Source organism: Arvicanthis niloticus, chromosome 6 (genome assembly GCF_011762505.2).
Source record: "Arvicanthis niloticus isolate mArvNil1 chromosome 6, mArvNil1.pat.X, whole genome shotgun sequence".
Lineage (NCBI taxonomy): Eukaryota > Metazoa > Chordata > Mammalia > Rodentia > Muridae > Arvicanthis > Arvicanthis niloticus.
Genome location: NC_047663.1, coordinates 59,547,991 through 59,575,228, shown reverse-complemented (window position 1 = coordinate 59,575,228; position 27,238 = coordinate 59,547,991). Strand labels below are relative to the sequence as shown.

At 46.0% G+C, this 27,238-nt stretch overlaps 1 protein-coding gene across 6 annotated transcripts in view; it reads left to right on the top strand.

The window, feature by feature from the left end:
* Positions 1 to 27,238, top strand: part of Specc1 (sperm antigen with calponin homology and coiled-coil domains 1) — a 261,968-nt gene that overhangs the window by 63,500 nt on the left and 171,230 nt on the right. For all 6 annotated transcript variants that reach the window (XM_034506720.2, XM_034506719.2, XM_076936675.1 and 3 more), the window contains exons 2-3: positions 9,643 to 9,812; positions 20,096 to 20,228. In XM_034506720.2, coding sequence (XP_034362611.1) covers positions 9,666 to 9,812; positions 20,096 to 20,228 — 280 coding nt within the window. In that variant the 5' untranslated portion in view covers positions 9,643 to 9,665. The remainder of the gene's footprint in view (positions 1 to 9,642; positions 9,813 to 20,095; positions 20,229 to 27,238) is intronic.

Below are 27,238 nucleotides of genomic sequence, written 5' to 3'. Positions count from 1 at the left end.
TCCTGTGGAATCCAGGTATCAAATTCAGGTTGTCGGTCTCTGTGGAAGGTGTTCTTACCCTCTGAGCCATCTTGCTATGATGAGTTAAGTTTTATGATGTAAAGGGTTGTGTGTCAACATGAACATTAGTGTTGGTGATGGGCCAAAACACCCGATATCTTGAGCAGTGGGTTCTTGTTCTTGAGCAGTTTGGGGCCCTTTTCTAGGTGATTGTTATAGACTTTCCTGAGAAGTTTCTTTCCTCTTTCAGAAAACTTGCTAGTGCCTTTTAGTTCAGCTTTAAACGTAGCCACTAACTGCACTGACATAGTTACTCTCCTATTGCAGGGCCTACACTGGGACCTGGGTGTCTTCTGGAGCTTGGTTGGGCAAGGTCAGGAAGCACTCATCTGTGGGTCCTCTCTTAGCCCCTGATTGTGTGGCCCTGTTACTTTTGGGTCTGTAGCAGCCCAGCAGGCTAGGAGCACATGGCAGAGAGGGACATCTATTTATAGTGTCCAGGAAGCAAAGAGAGAGGATGGAGGGGCTGGAATCCCAGAATCCACGGTGGCTTGGTTTCTTCAGAAAGGTTTCACCATGTCCCCTAGGAATACAGGCTAGAGACCAAGCCTTCAAACCACAGACCTTTCATGTGTAATTCATAACCAGAGAATTAGCACCATGTGATGGGGTGTTCAATTCCATGTGATGGGGGGGTCACAATGACACAGTGAGAGATGATCAATGATAGCAGCACTAGGCATGCTTTGTTGATAAAGACTCGGAAGAAATAAGCTGGGACTGTCAGGTGAATGGGAGAAGTATTCTAGAGCCTCCCAGAGGAAGTATTCTTAAACAGAGATGGGACCCAGGATGAGCAGCCCTGCATGTGAACATCTGGGAGACATTCACAGAGAGGGAACAGCAGGCACAGAGGGAGCAGCAGCAGGCACAGAGGGAGCAGCAGGCACAGAGGGAGCAGCAGGCACAGAGGGAGCAGCAGACACAGAGGGAGCAGCAGCAAGCACAGAGGGAGCAGCAGGCACAGAGGGAGCAGCAGCAAGCACAGAGGGAGCAGCAGGCACAGTTTTCTGGGAGAGAGCAGATGTCAGGAGCTGAGGCAACTTGTTTGGCTGCAGTGGAGTAGGCAGGGGCTAGCACAGCACTAGGGGGCCAGGTGGAGAGCTGGACACAGCCTGAGACCTTGGGGTCATGACACAGGACTTGGCTTCTTGGTACAAATGCGATGAGAAGTGAGAGGCCAGCATGTTCTGTGTAAGATGTGACACAATATAATTTGTGGGGTGTGTGTGTGTGTGTGTGTGTGTGTTTCTTTGCTGGGGCTTGAACCTAGGGTCTTGGGTAAGGACACTTTCAGGAGACCGACAACCTGAATTTGATTCCTGGATCCCACAGGATGGAAGGAGAGACAGCAACTCCTCAAAGTTATCCTCTGACCTTCACAGTCTCCCAGGACACACAAATAAACAAAAGTAACAAAAATACTTGTGTGCACACACTCTACACTGAACAGCACCCTCAGCCCCCTTGTGAGCTATGCTAGATTTCTTTTACTGTGACAAAACACCTAAGGTAAACAATTGAAGAGTGTGCTGGGTAATTTTATGTCAAGTTGACACAGACTAGAGTCACCTGAGAGGAGGGGACCTCAACTGAGAAGATGCCTCCATAAGATTGGGCTGTTGGCAAGCCTGCAGAGCATTTTCTTAGTTAGCGATTGATTAGCCCATTATAGGTAAGGCCACCCCTGGGCTGGTGGTCCTGGGTTCTGTAAGAAAGCAGGCTGAGCAGGCCAGGAAGAGCAGCACCCCTCCATGGCCTCTACACCAATCAGTGCTTTCCTCCAGGTTCCCTCCCTCTCTGAGTTCGACTTCCCTCAGTGACTGTCACCTGGAAGTGTAAGCTGAAATAAACCCTGTCCTCCCAAATCGCTTTGGTCATGGTGTTTCATCGCAGTAATAGTAACCCCGACTAGGACAGAGAGGAAAGGGTTATTTTGGATCACAGTGTCAGAGGTTCCAGGCATGGTTGGTTGGCCTCCTGGTGGGTTTGAGGCAGAGAGAAAATGAGATAGTGAGAGTGCCTGTACTTGATCCACTTCTGGTCCCAGTCTATTGCAGGGTGCCACCCTTCAGAAGGCTTTCCCTTCACTGGCTTTCCACATGTCCCATATGTCTGTGAATGCCCTCGCAGATACAAATGCCCACTAATTACCCAGTGTAAGGTTTCCTTTCTCCCTTTTGCAGTGTTGGGGCTTGAATGCAGGGCCTCATACATGCCAGGCAAGCACTCCACACCTGAGCTGCATCCCCAGCCCCGTAAGGTATTTACTGTAATACCCAAAAGGGACTAAGATAGTAAATGAGGGCAAGCCCAGGACTGGGTGCACAGGGGGCAGGTGGCACTGCCTGGCTTGCCTCAGGGCGTTGCCGCCTTCTTGTTCCTTAGTGCTGATCTGTGATGCCAGTGGCTACTTGGCAAGGGAGTCAGGAACATGAGAGATAATAAAAGGATATGCTTGTCATTGTGCTGGCTCATGGTTGATAAATAGTAGCTTCAAAATAAGGATAAATGGATGGTTTTTAGGAGAAAGTGACCAATCCCAAATGAATCTGCAGAAGTCTGGTGGGAATACACGGAGGGACCGTGTTGATGCAAGTTTGTGCTGCATACAAGGGCCTTTCAGAAACAGGGCAGGGGCCTGATCTGCCCATGTGGATGGTTGCGGATTTGAGAAATGAGAGCCTAGGACTGAGTCCAAAGTGATGCTGAGGGTTGAGTCTGGATGGCTGAAAGCAAGAAAGTGCTGAAGGCAGACAGGGAAGTTGGGAGTGAGACTGGCTATGGGGATCTGTTCAGGACACTGCTAAAGCTTGTGGGACAGGCAGGCCCCACGGGAGTACCCTCTGGGTAAGTCTACAGGTCTGGTGAGCAGGTGGGTAAGGGGACAGATTGCCTAGGAGCCCCTAGAAGACCCTTGCGGCTGGAGAAACAGATTCTAGAGGGAGGAGACTTAAGTTCACTTTGGAAGGTAGTGTTTAAGTGAGCCAGCCAAGGGAGCTGGGTGGGTATCCTTAGTTTCCTGTGTTTGTGCCAGGCAGGGCCACCAGGGACAGCGGCTTCACACACTAGCCTCTCTAGCATGCTGTGGGGAGGGGAGAAATGGCTTCTTTGAGGCTCTTCCCCCTGACAGCTGCATCCTCTGCATCTAGGTGGTGGGTTAGATTTTCTCCTGAAGTAAATACACATCTTCCGGATCCTGGTCCAGCTCCCTCTGGGCCTTAGCTGCCTTCTTCACTGTCCCCTGCAAGCTAGCGGTGCGGAGGATAATAGCCCTAGGGTTCTACAATCCCTGCCATGCCCTCATTCCTGTCAGCTCAGTTCTGTTTTCCAGCAGGCATTCCAGGCAGAGGTGGAGGCCTGCACCAGATGCCTCAAACCAGGACAGAACGAATATGACTCAGGAGGCTTCAGCCTGAGGAGGCATGAAAGCCTCTGGCTCCCTGTCTTCTTACCCTGGCTTTGTTCTTCTGCCATGTGTTCTTTAAAAGTGCTCCCAAAGAAAGGGCTCCGGAGGGATCTTGTTTCCATCTCCTTTCCCTGCAGCTTTGTCTCATTCCCTTCCAGTCTCTGATGTGAAGCCACATGGTAAGTAAGGAAATAACCAACCATTAGTGGTCACTCTGCTCTGCAGGCCGCCAGCTTCTTGGTTCAGCTTTGGAGCCAGAAGGGCATCCCAGACTAGTAGTTCTGAGCTCTTGCTCTCAATATAGCCGCAGATTACAGCCTCCGCCACCACCTGCATTTCGTATTCATGACCGCCCCTGCATTGGTTTCTCATTCCGGGTTGTGCCCTGTCTCTGTTACTTGTGGTTCCCACCCTTGGCAGAGTGCCTTGATTTCTGAGTCCCTGACATCATTTTCTTTCCAAGTTTGTGATATGCTGGGGCTTGAGTCGCTCCCATGTAGCTTTTGTCTGAGGATGGGACCGGTGAGTGAGTCCGAGTTTGCAGCTTCTCTTCTGATGCGGTGTGGAAATCTTTCCTCTTCCCTGTTGACCATGGAGGAATTTGACGCTATTGGGATGACTTCTTTCATCTCCAAGCAGCAGGAAATAATCATTTGGAAGCATTTCCTGTGACTGAAGTGTGAGGGCAGTTAACAGTTCTGTGTTCCACGGGAAGCTCGGCAGGTGCCTGTCCAGGACCCCACGACCCTGACACTGCTTCCCACACAGCACTGCTGACATTTTGGCCTAGATGCTTCACTGTCCTGGGATTTCTTTGGTGGGCAGGATGCCTCGTGGCACCTCTAGCCTCTATGCATTAGCACCCGAGGTGTGCCTTTGTGAACACCTTGTGTCCCCTGGGGATGAAGTTATCCCAGACCTGGAACTGGCCCATCCAAGGGTCTGGAGCAAACTAATAAATACTGTCTACTAGTCTTTGGCTAGCTATTTTCAGCCTGCCGATCCCTGGCGCTGCACTTCCTGCCAGGTCCCATGGTAATTGAACTATGTGCTCATTCCTCTTTTCCTGGTTCTCCGGACTGAATGCTTTAAGCCTGCTGCTTCCTACTGCTTATTGTGTTTGCAGCTGAGACCTGAACGCCCTCCCACTCTTGGAGACTCATTATTTTCTGTTCATCCAAAATGGTTTCCCAGTCGCCTTCCAGTTTTCTTGCCTTAAAAGGGAAATAAAGATAAGGTCCCTGGATAACAGCAGCATGGGCTGGGAAGACCACGGTTCCTAAACCTTTGCTGGGACACAGTGCCTTTGTGTATTCCTGGAATACACCATCATGGCCTCTTCCTCTCCTCCCTCCCCGCCTCCTTTTTCACTCTTCACTACTCTATGCTGTGCATTTCATGGGGGACTGTTTAAATGTAAGTCACACACTGCTCTGAACAGAATGAAGTGTGGCACCAAAATAAAATGCTTGAAATGTTAAAAAGAAAAAACTCCTGGGAAGACCCTCCCTCCATCTCCCACCCTTTCTCTCGAGAGAGTTGCGAGATTTAACTCTAATTTCTTAATAGAGTTGACCCTTTGTATTGTTTATGGGGAGTTTAAGAAATCAGAGAAGTACGGCTAGAGACATTTTCCCCCACTCTGGTTCCCACGTGCTTGGCCAGAGGCCACCTATTCATTGTCTGTCCCTAACTCACACCCAGGAGAGAAGCATTAGTCAGTGAGTGTATTCACCTGTGTTTATCTTGTGGCAGCCCAGATTGTCTAAAACCAATCCTAAGGCTGCAAGCCATCTGCCTGTGTGTTCATTTCCCTCTCTGCTTCCCCGTGCCCATATTTTCAGATGAAAACAGGCTGTTCTGTGTACAGGAAGAACACTTGCGTGGTATATCTGGCAGCCTCCTCTTCTGAAGATTTAATGGATCCATGGCTGTGTATTATCAAGCTAATAAGCAGTGCTCTGATGGCCGTAATTGACAGAAGGCGGCTTGTGTTTGTGATCTGTTGCCTCTTGTAATGCCATCTGATGCTGAGAGGCATAGAGTTCAGACATGTCCAGGCTCCCGGTCAGCAAGGAGCTGGACCCGCTGTGGGGTTGATGCACAGTGCTCTTGTTTCTCATGTGGGTGGAGATTATCTGGATGGCCTGTCCAACCTAGTTTCAGCCATGGCTACAGATGAGTTCTGGGGTCTCGGCAAGTTGCTTGACTTCCCTGAGTCAAAGGAAATTTCCTCTTCTATGGGAGATTGTTAAAGCTAAAGAGGGTGCCTTATAAACAAGTGAGGGACACTGCTCCACGTTGTGGAGGCTCCAAAGTCCTAGATCCAGGCCAGCAGATTCAGTGTCTAATGGGAGCTCTCTGTCTGGTTCACGGTGTCACCCACTTGATAGAAGGACAAAAATGTTCCCTCAGGCCATTTCTGTAAGGGTTCTGCTCTTCTGACCCAACTTTCTCCCAGATGTCCCACTTCCTAACAGTACCGCAGTGGGGATTTGGTTTCACCGTGTGATCAAAGGAAGACACCAATACTCAGGCAACAGTACAAGGCAACACTTTCCAGGGCTGAGATAATTCACATGGGACACTTGCCAGGACCTCCTGCTCACAGTGAAATGGCATGGTGGCCCTGTCCGTCTGACAGCACAAGGACCCACACTCCTTCCTCACTTCTTGCTGTGACGGTTTTGATCTTGTATGCTGAGTCGTCACTTCTCTAGGCTGATGCTGAGAGGTCACTTCTGGACATCCTGTCTGGCACTTGCCCTACTTTTGAGACAGAAGTGAGGGTCCTTAAAAGTGGTGGAGAATTTCCCACCTCCCACGTGCCTAGTTTGTAGAGCTAAGGTACCAGACAAAATCAATGAGCAGCAGAGCTATGCCAAGCTAATGGCTTCTGGGTCCCTTTTCTTATGAGCTCAGGATGAAATTCACAGACAATGGGTGGATGAGTTTAGAAAGTCTTGATAGTATAGGATTTTAGGTGGGTGCTTGAGAGGAAAAAGGAAGGCAGAGCTTCTGTATAGCAGAAGGGGGTCCCAGAAAACGTGATATTATTGAGTAGCTAGGCTAGGGGCTTCTTGTAGTACTTAGAGCAGAAAATGCATGGGGAGATAAGCTGGTCAGTCCAGTTGGCCTGCCCATGGGTGTCTAGATGCTTCACAGTTTGACTCTTATCTTCATATATGGTTTCTAGGCAGTATGGTTTACTCAGATTGTGTAAAATGAAAAGAACACTAATAAGAAACCAGAACAAGAGCCAGAGCCCCCTTCTGGCATTTCTGACCTCTAGCGGGGACAAGATGGAAGACATTGTTGGCTTGTGCCCAAGGACAAGAATGGTGTCCCTATCCTAAAATGATTGCCCTGTTTGGATATCCTGCTCTCAGCTCTGGGGATGACTCTTCCTGGATACTGTGGGTCAGAGATTAATGATTTATTTCAGGGCTGAATTCTGAAAGCTGGAACTGTCAGGAAAGAGGTTAGCAGGTAGGAGAATACAGAAGGAAGGGCAGAGCCCAGTGAAGAAGACAGTACGAGTAAAGAATGACATTCTCAAAGAGTAGTGTGGATGCCTTACCTGTGAATAATGTTATCAGATTCAGAACACTTGAGGAGAGTAGAGAAAGTGATGTGGCAAGAAGTGACGGAGAAGCAGCAGAGCAAGCAACCTGCTGACAAGGAAAAAGAGTTAAACTCCATAACTCCATCCAGCCCCTCAGATTTGTTACCAGAAATTAAAAGCTGGGATTATATATTTGAATTTGGATAAGATTGATTAATTAACGGATTTAGTCCTCTTAAAATGTCAAGAAAATGGTTGGCAGTAGAAACATTTATCCTTTCCCGGCTGCTTCTAACTTCATAGTTTTCTGGGAAGTAGACTAGGGGCACTGTCATCTTAAGGTAATCGTGGCAGGTTTGGAAAACATACCTAGTGCATTCATGAAGTAAGCTCTATACTGGTCATTTCTAAGTAGTTCCAATAGCATAAAATGGGATGTTGGCTAAGTGGGTATTTCGTTTAAATGAGCTCTATGAGTTAGCCCGACAGGGTACTGGTTAGCTTGCAGTCAGGCTGTGTTAGCTTGTCCTATACTGAGAGAGTATTAATGAAATTAGTCACTGCAAGGGTCTTAACCTAAGGATTCTTTCACTGTTGCCATGGAAACCAGAAAGAAAAACATGGGCTGAGAAAGAAAAATAATCAGCACTAAACATCAGTAAAATACATCAGCAGCGAGCCGCTTTTCTTAGTACTGAATTTTTAAGAAATCACAAAACCTGGAACCAAGCTGAGACTGACAAGGTTCTGAGTAAGTCATGAAAATGAAGTCATGTGTTGTTGTCCTCAGGAAAAAGTGTGGGGAGCAAATGGTAGTCCTGTTTTTCCTTTTACCAATAATGAATTCAGGTGTGTGTGTGTGTGTGTGTGTGTGTGTGTGTGTGTGTGTGTGTGTGTGTGGTGTACATGCATGTGTTTCTATCAGTGCCAGGAATGGGCACCCAAGACCTAGTTTACACCAAACAGCAGTGCTGCCGAATCTCTAACAAAGGATTTCACCATTAGCCACGTTTACATAGCTGCAGAACATATCAGCTAAACAGGGCACAAGTATCTAGGAGTCTAATCACTTTGCTTAAACAGAAACCAGGTGACTCTTGGAGAGACAGATATTATCTGTTGAAATGGTTTCTTCTGGTCAGGAAAGGGACAGGGGTGTAAAGTGGTAGCAGCATAAGCTGGGCTGCAGAGCTGTGTGTGGTTTACCCAGGGGTCCCGGGATGCTGTGAGGCAGAGGAGACCCTCCATTCTGAGTACCAGATACCACCCCTTAAGGGTGTCCCTTGAGACTGGCCACTGAATTGCTTGTCACCTGTGGGTGTTCTTTGAAAGGACAGAGCACTGTGGTTTGGATGCCTTGTGCCATACCAGAGCCCACAGGAGAGGCAGAAGCAAGGTGGTGGTGGGAAGATACCAGGACTTTTGATTCAGCCTGTGATGCTGTTGACATCAGAAGCTGAGGCTTGGAGGATGAAAGTGATCATGAATGACAGTTGATGGCTGGACCTGGGATTCCCACTCTTCTGTCTCTGCATTCAGAGGTTTCTCCCAGGTCTTCAGCTGCAGTCTGCTGCCTTTGTTTGTTTGTTTGTTTGTTTGTTTGTTTTGTTTTTCAAGGCAGGGTTTGTCTGTGTAACAGAGTCCAGAGCCCTGACTGTCCTGGATTCACTGTGTAGATCAGGCTGGCCTCGAACTCACAGAAATCTTCCTGCCTCTGCCTCCTGAGTGCTGGGATAAAAGTCATGTGCCACCACTGCCTTTGAAGCAGGCATTTATATCTTGATATAAGCTTCTGGAGTTTGTGTGTGTGTGTGTGTGTGTGTGTGTGTGTGTGTGTGTGTGTGTGTGTGTATAAATGCACACGTGCATGAGTGTGCTTACAGATGTGTAGTGTAACAAATCTATTAAGTGTCTGTAACAATAATAAACTATCATTGGCTGAAAAGTAATGTGAGAGTATCAATGATGTTGCATTATATTGTAATAAATCATTAAACATCTGTTCAGAGGTGTATAAACAAGCAGCATACAAAGGTAGCATCTTAGGAATAGAGTGTTCTTTTTTTTGATAACTAAATTGAAATTTTAATTTAATAACCTGCTCTGTAGAATGAGGAATCATATCACTATTCATGAGCTTTGCCACATTGGCAAAAGCCTCACACAATGGTGCTGACACTTTTCTGAGCATATATCGTGACTGAAGAAGAAAACACAAAAGCTAACTGCAGATATTCCTCTCCCTCCTCCTCGAAGGCCAGTCCCCCAGTCTTTTCCTCATGCCTGCAGCCTTCTCCCTACCTCATCTCTAATGGATCCCATAGTTCTTTACCTCTTAACCTCCAATCTCCACCCCGACTCCTTTTGCTTCATACAATTCCCGACTCTAACAGCACTCCCTGGGATCCCAAAGGCTACTCTGCCAGGGATGGACTTAGGCCAATTGCAGATCCTCACCCGAGGAGTAGAGTGTTCTGTACCTGCCTAAACCCCATCACTGTTCTGTGGCTGCAACTGTGAGCTTGATGAATGGAGTTTGTAAAGATGTATCATATCACTCACAAGTATAGTTTTGGAGACAAGTGTTTTCCTTGTTACCCTCCTACAGAGAGAAGGTCTCCCCAGGACATCATGCGGAGTGCTACCAAGCCCTGGAGTCCAGTTGCCAAAGCAGGCAGCCATGGTCCTGACCGCGCTCGGCCCCTCCCTGGGACTCCTTCTGGCATGAAGAGCTCCAAGTCTTCAACCTCACTGTCTTTCGAGTCTCGGCTGAGTAAGGTACAGACTTTCAGGGCAGGGCTGTGAGGATGCCCAATGTTCTGTGAGGCAGGGATGAAGAGGGCAATTAGCAAACCCCATCAGGTTCTGAAGAGGGGACCCAGAGGAACAGCAAGTCCTGACCTAAGAGATGGACTGAATAGAGGACAGTGGGGTGCTCCAGGGTGGAGAAAGAACCATGCGAGAGGTTTAATACAGCACTTGAGGCCGTCTGTCCTGGCTTAAGTGGGTGCCCTGGCTCCCCCTAGATGGAGTCAGGGCCACACAGAACCATCCTGACCTTTGCTTGACTTGTCTACATGGTCGATAATGCCCTCCATCAAGGACTGCATTCTGCTTTCATTTCCTCCTTCCTCCTTATCCCCTCCTTGGCATCTAACAGAGGACAGGCCTAGGTCTGGGCTCAGCTTTCCCCCTCTTATATCCACCCTCTGCATCAGGGTGAACCTGTAGCCCTTCCTTTCTGTGTTAGGATGAAATTCATAGACAGTGTTGCTAACTGCAAGTAGGTATTTGAGAAACCGATGTAGTAACATGAGTGTGAGTAAAGGGGGAGGTATTAAGTGCCCTGTATGTCTCTCTATCTGCAATGCCCAAGCATGGCTGTACAAAGGCCCCATGGAACTCCCAAGGGCACCAGCACATCATGAGGGATGCTGCCAAGGGAGAGAAATGCTGAGTTCTCTCAGGACATTCCAAGCCAGGGCGCATCTTTCATTTTCACTGTGATGGTTATGCCCTTAGAGAGGTCAAGGCACCTGAGAATTGTGAGACAAATTCCTCGTCTCCTTGTGTGACATTAAGGGAGGCCATAGGCCTGAAAGATGATCTAAGGTGGTCTACACATGACATGAGATGTCCAAAGAATCAGCAAAAACTGGGAGAGGGGCCTTTTGTACAAAATTGTCATGTGTATTATAGAATATGTAAATTTCCCATTCTGCCATATGTTAATATCAATTGCACATCTAATTATGGTAACATCTGAAAATGCACCCTCTCTTTTCTAGCACACTCCCAGATTGCAGGACTGTCCCCGTTGAGAGCCATTCTCCAGGTGACAGCATCTGTTCTACAGATGGTATCCAGATTTCCATAGCCAAGCAGGAGCTTTCCCACTGCCTTGAGTGTCAAACTGCCACCCAAGTGTAACATGTTCAAGCCCATCTCCATCACCTCCCAGGCTGCTCCTCCTTGGTCCACTCTTTCCTTTAGGCTCCCTTTGACCTGAGGCCTCGGCATTAGCCTTGCACACACCTCTGTTCATGTCCCACAATGCACCAGTGAAAAGCCATTCGTTCTGCCTTAGAAAGAGATTTTACCTGAAGTCACTTAGCCTCCTCTGAGACCTCCTGGCCAAGGCCCAGCCTTCCCAGACCACTGCTCTGGTTTCATCTTAGTGCTCCAGCATTTTCTCCTCAACAGGAGTCCCTTAGCATATGCGGCATGTCACTTCTCTGCTGCACACCCATGCCAGCTCTTTCTGTTTGAGTGAGTAAGAAGAAAAGCCCTCCTCGTCACCAGAGGTGCTGTTAAGATTAGTTTTTGTTTGTCTGTTTGTTTTGTTAGACATTGCCATACTCTGCTCCTTGGCCCCCAGAGCTCAAGCCACAAAGTTCTAGGGCCTGTGGTGACTGTACCTTGGACATGCCGTGCACACCCCTGTAGAGGTTGTCTGTACTGTCTCCTGTCTCTGCCTAGAGGGCACTGTGTTAGAGGTAATCCTTGAGCACTCTGTGTGCCACGCTCCTAACTGCGTCCACACTCCCCACCCTCCTCAGCATCCCTACAGCTGCAGCTCTTTCTCCATGGCACCTCTGGTTCACTGAGCAAGCGTCTGTTTTCTGTCTCCCTTTGACGGGCTATGAGCTCCAGGAAAGCAGGACTGTGTGCCTTTGTTGTCCACAGCTCTGCTTAGGAAAGCCTGTGCTACCTACTAAGAACTTAATGTTTCTTAAATGCCATGACCCCTGTTCTTCTGGGAGTGTCATAATCAGACCAACATAAGGTAGAATGAGCCACTCTGTGAACTCTCAGGCAGGAGTTAGAACCACCTGCCCTAGACTTGTGCCTTCTGGTCTGTGAGTGGGTGGCAATGCCTAACTTGCGGTGAGGAGTTAGTGGGGATCAAACATCTGACAAGTAATTTTGTTGTTCTGTCATCCTAGGCTAAAGCATCATTTCTAGTATTTTCTTGTTAACTTCCATCTAACAGCAACCTTTTTTTGGGACAAGGTCTCACTATATAGCCCTGGCTGTTCTGGAACTTGGTGTGTGTGCGTGTGCGTGTGCGTGTGCGTGTGCGTGTGCGTGTGCGTGTGCATGTGCGTATGCGAGAGAGAGAGAGAGAGAGAGAGAGAGAGAGAGAGAGAGAGAGAGAGAGAGAGATTTATTAGAATGGCTTATAGGCTGTGGTCTTGCTAGTCCAACAATGCCTGTCTACCAATGGAGAGTCCAAAAATCTAGTCTAGATGTTTAGTCGATAAGGTTGGATATCTATCTGGTCGTCCATATATGCCAGAATCCCAAAGAAGTAGGCTCTATTGCCAGTGAAGGAATGGAGTTATCAGACAGAGTGAGGACAATCTGGCAAAGAGCTTTCTTCTTTCATGTCCTTTATATAGGCTGCCAGGTGTGGCCTGTCCCATTTCAAATTATTTAAGAAAAAAAGTCTCTCACAGGTGTGCCCAGCTGTTTGTATTTTAGTTAATTCCAGATGTGGTCAAGTTGATGACCAAAAGTAGCCATCATAAGTCAACTTGACACACAATCATATCTCCTTATGCTATGCTTAATTTCCAAATGAAAACAATAACCAGGTCACAATTTCAATATGATATAACTATCCCACATACAACTGCAAATGAGTTATATGTTGAATCAAGTCATAACTATCCCATGTACAACTACAAATATAGTTATAAAATTACAGATTTTAGAGTAGGTAGCAATGTCCCTTTAGGGACATTCTTTTAATATCTCAAAACTTAAATATAATAATAACTGATATTCTCTTAATTGATGTTACATTATATGAAAAGGAAATCAAGAAATATCTATACAACACACATTAACAAAACTTAACAAAGGCACCTCCTATCGGTTTTAATGCTCGGTTCTGCAGCTGGTCACGGGGCCTCAGCTGGTATTTATGACTACCTCTCTCTACTCCCCATTCTGTATTTCTTCCATCCCTTTGTCATCCTGCCTGCATTAGATTGCTATATTTTCCCATTGACTTTAATCACAGGACACAGTAGCACCAAGAGATGCCCTAAAGGAACTTCTGCATTCCAGACATGAACTTTCTTACTGCCGTTGTGGAGAAGCGATCTAATTTCCCCATGATAATCTGAATCAATCGCCCCTCCTAACACTGTTTTGCCTTTCTTAGCCTGGTGGCCTATGGCATCAGAAGCCCAAAGTGGCTAGGAGGGAGCCTGAGCTTCCAGTTTAATGAAATGCTTGGTGTGGCTCCTAGCAGGAGCTCTCCCTGCCTCTAGAACCAAAACTTAAGCTCATAGGAACGGGAAGCAGAGTTTTTCCCAGTGGGTCATTAGGGATGACCCACTAGATCTGGATCCTCCAATGGTGAAACCATTCCCTTTTCCATCCCTTGATTCCTGGACCTGTGGATTCTGGCTGTAAGAGAACCTGTATACTGGATGCTGATTTAAAGCATATACTGACTTCTGGAGAACTCTGTTCCAGCTTTCCCGGTTTCTGCCACCTCATTGGTATTGTAATTGTGTCTTCTAAAGGTCCTTCCATCTGTCTGTCAGGCCAGCTGCTTCAGGATGGTGGAGCATAGTAAGACCAGTAGATTCCACGATCGTGGGCCCACTATCGCACTTTTCTGGCTGTGAAGTGAGTTCCTTAATACTGTGGGAAATAATATAGCACTGGATTAAGGCATTCTGTAAGTCAATAGATGGTAGTTTGGGAAGAAACATTATGAGCAAGAAAGGCAAATCTAATACCAGAATAAGTATCTACTCCAGTAATGATAAAGCATTGTTCTTTCCACAGAAGAAGTGGTCCAATGTAGTCAATCTGCTACCAAGTCTGACTGGTCACCCAAGGGAGTGGTGCCATATCTTGGACTCAGTGTTGGTTTCTATTGTTGGCAGATCTGGCATTCAGCAGCAGCTATAGCCAGGCCAGCCTTAGTTAGAGGCAGTCCATGTTATCAAACCCATGTATCACTTCCATCTCTGCCATATGGCTATTTGATTCATGGGCCCAGTGGTCAATGACAGGGATTGTGGGCAGGGTGGGACGTTGGGTGGAGTAGAGACTTAATGTCCACAGATGGTCATCTTATCTACTTGATTACTGACCTAGGTTAAAGGTGAGTCTTCCCACCTTGAAGGATCCAGATCTAATTTAATTAAGAAAAAAAATCTCTCATCGGTGTGCCCAAACATTTGGGTTTTAGTTAATTCCAGATGTAGTCAAGTTGATAACGTAGAATAGCCATCACAGTAGACCAGGCACAGCTAACAATATTTATTTTAATGAAAAAATTAGTTACAGCTGGGCATAAAGGTAACTAAGGTAAACGTTGCATACCTTTAATCCCAGCACTCGGGATGCAGAGGCAGAGGCGACCTCTCTGTGAGTTCTAGGACAGTCAGGGCTACATAGAGAGACCCTGCCTCAAAATACATTTAAAAAATAAAATAAAAATTCATACTAGTAATATTTGGAATGTATTGAATATATTTTAAATTGACACAGAGTTGACTATGTAGGTTGGAACTTGCCCTCCTCCTGTCTCAACTTCCTGAAACTTAGGATTGCAAGCATGTACCAACATGCTCAGTGTTCTCTCTGTCTCTCTCTCTCTGTCTCTGTCTCTCTCTTTGTCTCTCTCTCTCTCTCTCTCTCTCTCTCTCTCTCTCTCTCTCTCTCTCTCTCTCTCTCAGAGATTTATTTACTTATTTTATGTATATTACACTGTCCTGTCGCTTGCTGTCTTCAGACACACCAGAAGAGGATCCCATTACAGATGAGACATCATGTGGTTGCTGGGAATTGAACTCAGGACCTTTGGAAGAGCAGTCAGTGCTCTTAACCACTGCATGCTCAAGTCTCTTAAGTAGTTTTTAGAACAGTTTTTTTATTAAAATATTATCACATCAAGTCCCCCTTTCTTTTCCTCCCTCCAGCCCTTTCATTCCCCAACCCCCACTCCCTCTCAAATTCATGGCCTCCTTTGGTTTAATTGTCACACACACACACACACACACAAATATATAAATACAACCTGCTCAGTCTATTTAGTGTTACTTGTGTGTAAATGTTTTCAGGGCTGACCAGTTGCTATTTGTTAACAATTAGGGCGTTTATCCCCGGAGAGGACTATTTCTCTCTGTCTCAGCATTCCTTACTTACCTAAAGGTCTTTTTCTGGGTTTGGGGGGACCCCTTGAAATTTCCCCCTTCCGTGAAGGCCTGTCTATTGGTGGTGTGCTTGTTCAGATTTTGTTTAGGGAGCCATGAAAGGCAAAGTATTGTGGGTGAAGCTTCCCTGTCATTCCTAGGAGACATAATCTCACTGCAGATTTCTTGATCCTCTGGCTTGTACAGTGCCCACAACCAGTTGTTCTCGGCAGTTTGACTGGTTGTGGTTTTCTGTAATGGTCGCTGTCTATTGCAAAGAGAAGTTTCTTTCACGAGGAGTGAGAGCTATAATTATCTATGGGTATAAGGATGTCTTAGGATTTTATTGGTTTTATTGCTGAGACACACCATGACCACAGCAACTCTTAGAAAACATTTAATTGGAGCTGGCTTATAGTTTCAGAGGTTTAGTCCATTATCATCATAGAAGGCATGGTGCTGGAGAAGGAGGAGCTGAGTTCTACATCTTGTCCACGGGTACCATGGGAAAGACTGGGACATAGCTGGAGACCTCAAAGCCCACCTCCACAGTGACGCACTTCCTCCAAATAAGGCCATACCTCCTCATAGTGCCACTCACTGTGGCCAAGCACTCAAACACAAGAATCTACAGGGGCCATTCCTATTCAAACCACCACAAAGAATATACTTACAATGCAATTAGGGACTATGATGGTTTAATATGGTGGTGGGAGTGGGTTCCCCTCTAAGATCCATGACCTCATGAACCCTGAGTAGGTTGCTAAGTTTACTGTAACAGGCATGATTTCCCTCCTGTTGAGCAGGCCTTAAAGTTCACTTAGACAGCTGTTGGTTACTGTCGGGACACAAGTGCCACTATTGTACTCTTGGGGTCTCTTGCCCTGCACATCATTGCTGTGCTCCCCTCCCTTGGCAGATCTCATAACACCTTCTGTGATAGGATGCTAGTTTCCAGAAAGATGCTTTCAAGTCAGTTTCATGACAGCTTGGATCCTCTGAGTCCTGTCTGAAGTACATTCTATCTTCAGAAATAGAGACCTGTCTTTACTCTCTGGAAGTCAACCAAGGGCAAGGGCTGTAGCCTGTATTATTTTGGGAGTCTCTTGGACTTCCCTGATTTAAAAAATCAAAAGGGGGGTTTCTCATGCCTGGTACTGGGGTTTTTATTAGATGGTCTATGGCTCTTGGGCAAACATTACCAGCTCAAATGTAATAGCTTCATTTAAACTATTGCCGGGCAGTGGTGGTGCACGCCTTTAATCCCAGCACTTGGGAGGCAGAGGCAGGCGGATTTCTGAGTTTGAGGCTAGCCTGGTCTACAGAGTAAGTTCCAGGACAGCCAGGGCTACACAGAGAAACCCTGTCTCGAAAAAAAAACAAAAAACAAACAAACAAACAAAAAAAAAACCAAAACAAAACTAAAACAAAAACTATATATATATATGTGTGTGTGTGTGTGTGTGTGTGTGTGTGTATGTATATATATGTTACTTTTATTTACCTAAAATTATATATCATATATCATACATAGAAGTATGCATATATATATATGGGTGTGGGTGTGTATGTGGGTGTATATATGTATATATGTACATACACACATAAATATATCTGTATACTTCTATGTATGATATATAATTTTAGGTAGATAAAAAGTAATGATTCCTCATGGCTTATTCAAACATTCTGTGGTGGTTTGACTGAGAATAGCCTCCATAGGCTCATATGTTTGAATACTTGGCCCCCAGTTTGTGAAACTATTTGGGGAAGATTAAGAAGTTAAATGTGGCCTTTTTAGAGGAAATGTGTTATATCCTTTCCCTAGCTTTGAGACTGCAAAAGCCTCCCGCCATCCCCAGTGATCTCTTTCTCTGCCTCCTGCTTATGAGTCTAGACTTGAGCTCCCAGCTCTTCCTGCCACCACAATTGAACATTTCTTTGTAAGTTGCCTTTATCATGATATTTGTTACAGCATTATAAGAGTAACTAACACATAACTGTCTTAGGGTTTTACTGCTGTGAAGAGACACCGTGACCAAGGCAACTCTTATAAAAACAAACATTTAATTGGGGCTGGCTTATAGTTTCAGAAGTTCAGGCCATTATCATCATGGTGGGAAGCATGGCAGTGTGCAGGCAGACATGGTGCAGAAGGAGCCAAGAGTCGTACATCTTGATCTGAAGGCAGCAGACGACTGTAGTCCACAGGCAGCTAGAAGACTCCCTTCTGCACTGGGTGGAACTTGAGGACTAGGAGACTTCAAAGTTCGCCTACACAGTGACATACTTCCTCCCACAAGGCCACACCTATTCCCACAAGGCCACACTTCCTAATAGTGCCACTTCCCATGGGCCAAGCGTACTTAAACCACCACAATACCCTTAGTATTATTTTCCTTCCTCCCTCCCTCTTCCATATTGACCTTGCACCTCCTCCTCCATTACAATCCTCTCCCCATTTCTCCTTCACATCACTGCATCCTGCTATTTCCTCTCAGGATCCTTTGCCTCACTCCCATGTAGCTTTTTACTTTCTTAGTTCCTGCAGTTATTTTACATTATATACCCACATCTGAAGATCTGGGGCTCAGAACCTCAGATAGAGGGGACACACATTTTTGTGTATGGATTACCTCACTCGAGATAATAATATTTTCTAGTTCCATCCATTTGCCTGGCTAGGCCCAGGTGTGAGATGTGAGGTAAGCTAGGCAGAGATTGGGTGTCAGGACAGTATTTAAGAAACATACAGGAGTGTTTCTGAGGACAGTGTGGTGCTGACTGTTCCAACAGCAAAGCCATGGCTTCAGAAACTTCTTCCATAGGGAGTGCTTGTGTGGTAGGCTTCCTGTTCTCCATTGTGATGCATGAACTTTCTTGGCCTGATACTTTGAAGAGAACAGCAAGGTCTTAGGAAGAGCTGAACTGTGCCTGCACTTTGCCAACTCTGTGTGTGTGTGTGTGTGTGTGTGTGTGTGTGTAGGTATGCACATGCCTGCACATGGAGGGGACAACCTTAAGTGCTTAGAACATTAATGACATTAATGAGACACACCTTTGGGTACATGTGAAAAGGCTTTTCTAGAAAGGATTCACTGAGGAGGGAAGAAAATAATAAAAATGAATGAGAGAGGCATCTGAGCTCACATGCCATCATCCCCACACTGATCTGTTGAGGAGTAAACAAGCAGCCTATTGCCATTGGTCCTTTCTAGGCATCATGGACTGTGAGCCAAAACAGAGCAGGAACTAGATCTAGCAAGCAGGACCGCAAATGAAGATGGTAGAGGAAGGTTGCTTGCTAGCTTGCTCCCTAGCCTTTGCTCTGCTGGATTCCTTGTAAAGCCCAGGGCCATGTTCATAAGAATGCTACTGCTTTGGAGCTAGAGAGATATCTCAGTAGTTAAGTGTACTAACTGCTCTTCCAGAGGACCTGGGTTCAATTCCCAGCACTCACATGGTAGCTCACAACTGTTTGTAACTTCAAGATCTGTCACCCCCACACTGATATACATGCAGGTGAAACACCAATATACATATAATAAAAATAATTTTTTAAAAAGAATGGCACTTCCCAGAGTAGCCTGGGTACTCCTGCATCAATTTGCAATCAAGAAAATGTCCCATAGACATGCCCACAGACCAATCTATTGCCCTACACTGTATGGGGAGATATTTAGAAAACGGCGCCTGGTCCGGCTTATTCCTGGGCAGCTGCCATGTTCCCGCTGCTCCTTGGCTCTGACCAGGGCTCTGGCTAGCTAGATGCACAGGCCCTGGCACCCACGAGATGCCATCATGGGGGATAGCTCTGCCAATCTACCATGTTGCATCCACAAAGCTTGGCTGAACCCCAAACAATATCTGCCATTCTCACAGTAGCCGGTAGAAATGAGACTCTTAAAGCTTAATGATTAGCTCAAAGGATTTATATATTTCTATATATAGAAATGCTCAATCAACAAGATGCCCACACAATTAGAGTTGTTATCCAGTATCTAACCTTTTGATAGAAGTTGCTACCCAGGACAGCTTTTGACCCATCCGTGGTTCTCCATGGCTGATAGCCTCTTCCTTCTCTCCTTCCTATCTTTCTCCCATCTCTTTCCTATTTTTCTCCCCTCCCCTTCCCCTCTTCTCCCAGCTCTGCCTTCTCTTCTGCTGCCTAATCACTGAGCTCCACTGTGAATATAATGTAGTCGAATAAACATCCTGCTACACTGCATGCATGCCCACAGGACAACTGAAGGTCCATCTTCCCAAGTGTGTCAAGTTGACAACCAAAACAAACCAAATCTAGTCTACTTGGCAAATCCTAGGCCAGTGAGACCCTTCATCAGAAACAAGGTCTACAGTGGTTATCCTCTGACCTCCACATGCATACACACACTCATGTACAAACATGAATATGTACACAGAAAAGCAGCTAGAGAGATGCCCTGAGTCTCAACAAAGACTTTGGACTTTTGGACTGTTAAGACTTCGGGACTCAATGAAGTGAGCACATACATGAAGGGTTGGTTATATTGTGATGTACCCAATGACTCTTGAGCTCAAGCTGCAGGGCCCTGTTTCTGTCTTAAAGGCAGGAATTTGATGGAGTCATCTGAGATTTTTCTCCTTCATGTGTTCTAGTCTAGGTTATATAGGCTTAAAATTTACTGATCAGTGTTACACCCCCTGACTTATCCACTGAAGGCAGGGTGGAACTTCCTGGTCCAGGATAAGCATCTTCTTTGCCTCTGTCCAATAGCAGCTGCTCCATGCTGTCCAGGGCTGAACTAAGCACCTTTTCCCTTTATGCAGTCCCTGTTATTCTACCTAAACTGCTGGCCCTGGTGGCCATAGAATTCCTCCCCGTGTCTTCCTCTCACCTTCTCTCCAACTTCTCTTTAGCTCAAGAGGGCCAGCAGCGAGGACATGCTCAACAAACCTGGAAGTGCCTCATCAGGGGTGGCGAGACTGAAGAAGACCTCAACCTCTGGAGCCATCTCTGAGCTCACTGAGAGCCGCCTGAGGAACAACACAGGTAGAAGGGACCTCTGTGGCCATCTTGTTTTGTGGATGCTCTTTTTGACTCATGATCCCTCCTCTGATCACCCTGGCTGGGATCTGACCTGGGGGCATCGTCCTTACCTGCAGAGTCTGTATCCTGGGGAGACAGGCAGAAAACAGAAAAGCAGTGGTTTGCCTTGTCAATCCAGGAGTCCATTTGTCACTGGTGTGTGTCTGTGTGCGTGTGTGTGCGTGCGCGTGCGCGTAATCCTTTTAGCAAGGTGGTGTAACTCTGGGGTCATCCTGGGCGATGGCAATGATGGCAGTGGATCATGGAGAGGCCCAAGAGGAAGAACAGCTGAGGTCTTCCTTGGCCATGATGGATGTAGGTGGGTGCCATGCTTTCTGCCTTTGACCCATTTCACAAAATACTACATTTCAAATATTATTCTTCCTTCAAGAACTTTAATGTGAGGACTGAATGTGGGTTTGGTTGTAAGAAGGGCCCATATTTCTGTACAATGACTTAGCTATTTTAAAGACTGAATTCATATTAAATACAACAAATGAAAGTAAGCTTATTTTCACCAAGTAAACCTCTGTTCCCAAGGTTTAACAGATGCCATTAAAAGTAAGTAATCAATTAATTAAAAAATAATGCCAGCTTTATTCTCAATTATTAATGCCAAGATAAGACATTAAAATGTTATCAATTGCTGTCCAAAAAAAATTTAAAAGGACAGTAGTAGACAGCATAACTGAGTGGATTTGTGCCATCTAAGAGTGAATGAATGAGGGGCTTGGAAGATGGCTCAGTGGTTAAGCATTGGCTGCTCTTCCAGAGGAGCAGGTTCAGTTCTCAGCACCCAGGTCGTGGCTCACAGCTCTCTGTAACTCCAGGATCCAGCACTCTCTCCTGACCTCCATCGGGACTGCACACATGTGATGCAGAGACATACAGGCAGACAAAACATGCAGATACAGAAAATCAAATTAAATCCCTTTTTAAATGAGCAAATGAATGATCATTATCATTATATAATCTGTCAGGTATATCATTGGCCAAAGAAAAACCACATGGTCATCTTGATAGATATGGGAGATGGAACAGTTAGAATTAGCCACCATTCTGGTTTAGATACAAACTCTTGAAGGACCATGGGACAGGGTGGGGGTCGGGAGGCATCTCTGGCAAAGAAGTGTGTATCTTCCTGCATGTGACAACACACACCTGTGGTCCCAGATGCTCAGACAGGAGTGTCTCCCGAGTCTACAAGTTCAAGGCTAGTGAGGTAAGACAGAGAGTTCACACCAAAAATAAATAAACAGCACTCAGAAAGTGCGGCAGGATCAGGAGCTCAGAGCCAGCCTGGGCTACATGGCGCCTTGCCTGAAGAAAAAAATTAATAGTTCTTTGATCAGTGACTGGTTAGAAAATATAATATTGGAAGAATGATCTCATGTAAGAAAGGATGGAAGGTGGACCACTTAGCAATACACTGAGTTATGTAAGAGCCTGTGCATCAAGAGAAATCTAACACCCCTTTGAAGAGCACATCTCTGTCCTTGTGAATAAACGGGAGGACATGTGTGGGTTCGGGATAGGATAGTAAAGACTGAATTCAGTAGTGCCACATATTAAATGTAATAAGGGTGTCTACATTATTCCATCGATTCATTTGCGTACTAACTAACATATCAGTGTGAAACTGGGAGCAGCCGACAAGCACTAGGCCTGGCTGAGGTATTTGGGTTGTCCTGTCTGGGAAGTTACACTTCCACCTAGTGGATAGAGGGCAGAGAGGCTGCTAATCATAGAATGAACAGGACAGCAGGAGTGTCCTGCCTGACTTCCCAGGCCTCTGCTGGGAAGTCCTGATCTAGTAACATCTCAGGGAACTTCTGAAGAAGAGCAATGCAAGGACTAATCCCAGTAAACAGGCAGCACCATGGAGCCGTGGCAGAAGGCCAGAATCCATGAGCACACTTGGTACAGGGTAAAGGTGGTTAAAGTCAAATTAGAGCCTGTGGGTGTGGCTCAGGGTCGGGCTTTAGTTCAGCAGGTAAGAGGCCCTGAGTTCAGTCTCCAGCACTGAAGAAAGGCCAAATAAAGGAAGTTAAGTTAAAACTAGGTAACTCTGAAAAGTGAGTCGGATCTCATCTCATTCTTACAAAAATACATCACAGGAATGTGGGAGAGTACGATACTTACTGTGCAAGCATCAAGACCTGAGTTCTGTCCCTAGTGCCCATGTGTGAAGCCAAATGAGGAAGTGCTTGCCTGTTATCTCAGCACTGGGAAGTGGAAACAGGTAGATTCCCCACCCCCACCCCACCCCCAGTGCCTGCTGACCAGCCAGCATGGCAAGTGGTGAGTCCTAGGTTCAGTGAGAGACTGTCAAAAAACAGAAAACAAAAACAAACCAAAAAAGGTGGAGAGCGATCAGAGAAGACATTCAGTGTTGACCTCTGGCCTCCATATCAACACACCTCACACGTACGCTCATCTCACGTGCACGCACGCACACTCACATTTGTACATACACAGACACAATACAAGTTCTGAAAATAAAGAAGACATCAGAGAGTTAACTTGTGGTGGGAATGGAGGAGATGAAGAGGGGCTTCCATCATTGAAAAGCTGCAGATTGCTAGAGAGATGGCTCGGCAGTTAAGAACACTTGCTGTCTCAGAGGATCTGGGCTCAGCTCCCAGCACTCACGATAGCTCCCAACCATCTATAACTCCAGGCCCAAAGGATGTGACAAATTCTCCTGTCCTCCACAGGCACCAGGCACTCATATATATGAAGGCGAACACTCATACACACAAAATAAAAATAAATACTTTTTAAAGATGTAAAGAGACATATTTACAATATATGCAAGTTTGCAAAGAAGATTCAAACCCATAAAAAAAATCTGCAGAACAATGTGTAGCTCACATAAGAAGAAGTGGCTATCCCACAGAAAAATATTAAACTTCACTTGTAGTTGAGAAGCTATTAGTCAGAACAATAATTCTATATATGGCACACCCCAATTAAAAAAGCCAAGACAGGTAATCCTTTCGATCATTACTGTGGGTATAAAGAGCACTGCTTATAATCAGTTTAGACAACTTGGCAACACCTGAAGCTCGTTGGTGTGGCTGGCTGGCCAGTGAGCCCCTGTGATCCTCCTGCCTCTGTGTGCCCAGTGAGCACTACTTATGTTCTTTACAGGCTTGGCTACCACACCTGCCTTTCTTACATGGATTCCGAGGACTGAAACAGGTCCTCATGTTTGTGTGGCAAGCCCTTCACAGGTTTAACCACCTCTCCATCTCTTAACCTTTAGTGGTTTATGCTTATATTGGTACGTATTTGGCTCAGCACGTTGCTATGACTGGTGCTGGGGTGGATCCCAAGGCTCTTCAGGTGCTGTGTTTGTTCTGGGACCGACCTACACTGTAACCTGTCTACTGTTTATATTCAACATGAATGGTGTGTGTGAGGGTTTTGTGGTTGTGTGGGGGGGCATCATCTTACATGCTGGCAAGACTTAATGCAATTTTCTGAAAATTCATCTGTGAAGGAAAGCATTGAATTCTAGGAAATTAAGGAAATGCTGCCAGCATGTAGATAATCTCTAAAAGTTAGATTATAAATTACATAGAGGCTCTGGGGAAGGAATCTTAATGACATTCAGCCTTAGGGTCCAGACTTTTGACTTGTTTGATCCAATGCATAGAAGGTGGTATTGTTGTTAATTTCTTTCAAGTATATTAGTTTTTCTCCTGGTTAATTTTTTAATTTTTAAACTAATATATTTATGAGATACTGTAATGGTTAATATTCATGGTCAAACATGACTGGATTGGAATCATCTAGGAGACACCTAGATGAAGTGGGGTCTTGGACTGAGTAAAAAGGAGAAAGTGAGCTGAACTCCAGCATTTATCCCTCCACTTCCTGAATGCAACATTCCCACCCACACTGAGTGTGACTTCCTGCCGGGAGGGACTGGACCTGTAAGCCGTGAGCAGAATTAATTCTTCCTTCTGTAAGTTGCTCCTTGCTGGGCCTCTTGTCAGGAAATCCCCTAGTGCAACAGATGCAGAGAAGTTTATATGTATCACACGTGAGTGGGTCTGGTCATTGGCCTATTACCTGCCCTGCTCATCATTTCTTTGTTTAGATTTCCATGTACTGTGATTCTAAACCTATAATTAGCCAGTATTGCATCTCAGGCCCCTCTGCATGCTCAGTCTGAACATCAGACTCATATTTAACAGCAACTCAGTGATTGACACATGGCAGGCAGGATGGGAGTTGTTTCCATAAGCATAGACTAGGAGGCTCATATCTTTTTTTTTCAAGGACTGTGTCCATTTTCTCCTGTACCCTACAGTCCTGCCATAGTTTACTTCAACAGGAGTAGTCAAAGGAGCACCTACTAGGTCTGGCCCACCACCTGCTGCCCTGCCACCTGCAGCCCTGCTACCTGCTCCCCTGCCACCTGCAGCCCTACCACCTGCTCCCCTACTACCTGCAGCCCTGACACCTGCTCCCCTACCACCTGCAGCCCTGACACCTGCTCCCCTACCACCTGCAGCCCTGCTACCTGCTGCCCTACTACCTGTAGCCCTGCCACCTGCTCCTCTGCTACCTGCTCCCCTGCCTGCATCCCCTCCCACTGGCCTCTCAGGCCTGTTGATACTACTTCCTCAGACAGACCTAGGACTCTATGCTGTTTCATCAGGTCTGAACCATCACATGTCCAACCTGAACACTCACTTTTGGACTTTCTGTTATGGATCTGAGTATGCTAGATCTTCTTCTTCTTCTTCTCTCTGAAGTGCCCTTTATATGTGTGTCTTCTTCCCCAAACGCAGACTGCCAAGTAAGGAATTTTTAGAGTCCTTGTGTCTAGAGCTGCCTCTCAAGTCAACTGGATGCAGGGAAGATCCTGCTGTGGTAGAATATAGCCACCAGGTGGCAGCCTTGTCCAAAATACTGATATGCAGAAGTTTTGATTCTATGAGGAGCTGTTGGCTTCAGAAATAATGATTTGTTAATTCAACAAATACATTTGAACATTTACTTACTCCATATTCAGCACTGTTCTGGGGAAAGGGAAAAGGACAAAGATCTCTGCCTCCATTGAGCCACAGAGCGACTGGACCACTGTGGCAGGGTTGACAGCTAGGGCAATGGCCTGTGCTCACCAGTGTCTATCACATTCTGAGAGCAAAAAGACGAGACTATAGAAGAACCAGCAGCAGAGCAGGCAGGCATGGGTGTCTTCTGCAGGATTCTCTGGAATAGGCACAGCCACCAAGTTCGTTTCCTAAGAAATCCTTTGGCTACTTCTTGAGAGTAGAGAGGTGGAATGGGAAGACCAGACAGCTGGCTGCTGTCATGAATGAGGAAACAGTTTTCTGGCCTGGGCCAGGCTGGGAGCTGGGAACAGCAGGCAGGTTCTGGGTACATTTTGAAGGGTAAGGCCAAGTAGCCTAGTAGTGCCCTGGTCCTCTTCTTTACTGTGTACATAAACACACATAAAAGTCTCTCTTTTAGACATTTTTAAATGTCATATCTTATTTATTTTATTTTGTTAAATTTTTGTTGAGGTTGGAGAACAGACATGGGAGTTGCTTCTCTTTCCACGTGGGTCCTGGTGTTTGAACTCAGGTTATCAGGTTTGGTGGCTAGTCCGATTACCTGCTGAACCACCTTGATGGTCCTCTTTTATCTATTTTTAAGAATGAAGCCATTCCCCTTACTGATGTCATTGTGGCTGTTTTGGTTTTCGCTGTGCTTTGCAAATGCTGCGCATACATTCTGCTACAGCTCCCCTGCAGTCCTAAGTGTGAGTGTAGAGATACCACACACAATCAATCACATGGCCACACAGCCCTCGTGCCATCTTCTCCAGATCGCTTCATCTTATGGAACTGAAGCCCTGTAGTCATCACACATCCAGCCCACCCAGCTTCTGCAGCCCCCATTCTGCACTCTGTCTTTGTACATGGTTCCTTAGAGGGGACCACACAATGTGTGCAGAGGCTGGCCTCTTTGATTTTATAAGATATCCTCACCAGTACCCATGTTGCCACATGTGCCAGGATTTCCTGTTTTTTAAAGCCAGATTTTATTGTGGTATATGTTCTTACCACAGCTTCTCACTTTCTTTCTCTTTGCTGTTATGAATTGCATTGCCGTGAACCTATCTCCTGGAAGCCCTGATCCCAGTTCTTTGGACTCTTTACCTATAAGTGAGGTTGTGAGAGTCTCCTGGCAGCTTATATGATCCACATGGAGTCAGATTGCTGCTTGTGGTAACAATCAGGCTGGCAAGGTAAGGTCTGGTGGGGCCTTGAGAGATGAGACGTGTGTATGCATGACCAGAAAGGTCCTGTGGCCATGTAATGACTGAGAACTGGAACTATGTACTTGCAGCACTCATGTAGATGACTCCACACATCATACATGGAGAACTGGAAAGAATCCTACTATTTTTAACTGACACCAATGCTTTCTAAAAGTTAAATAGAAATTGCAGTTAAGCACTCTTTGATTCAGCTACACTCTACTGTTCATGGAATCTTAGGTATCTTAGTTTTGTTGTGGAGGACAAAGTCGTGATTCCAAGATCAAAATAGGCACACCTTTAATCCTGGCACTGAGGAAGCAGTTCTGGTCTCTGTGAGGTCTAACCTACATACTCTATATAGTGAGTTCTTAGCCAGCCAGCAGGGGATACATACTTTTTATTTTTTTAAGCCTGTTTCCAAGAAGGTATCTGTGGCTTCACAGGACACATGCCCATCATTCTGTAGTGAACTGGCTTTGACCTATGATGCCTGACCTTGCTAACAGAGGAGAAGACTAGCCTGTGCTCCAGCTAGGTGCTGACCCCTCACTCATAGTAGGTAGCTATATACATCAACCCTCAGCAATGAAGAGAGAGAGGCTCAGGCAGACTAGATAGCTCTCCCAGACTAAGAGCCAGAGCCTGATCCTGGGGTTCTTCCAACTAACTGCAAGCTTCACTGAAGGGT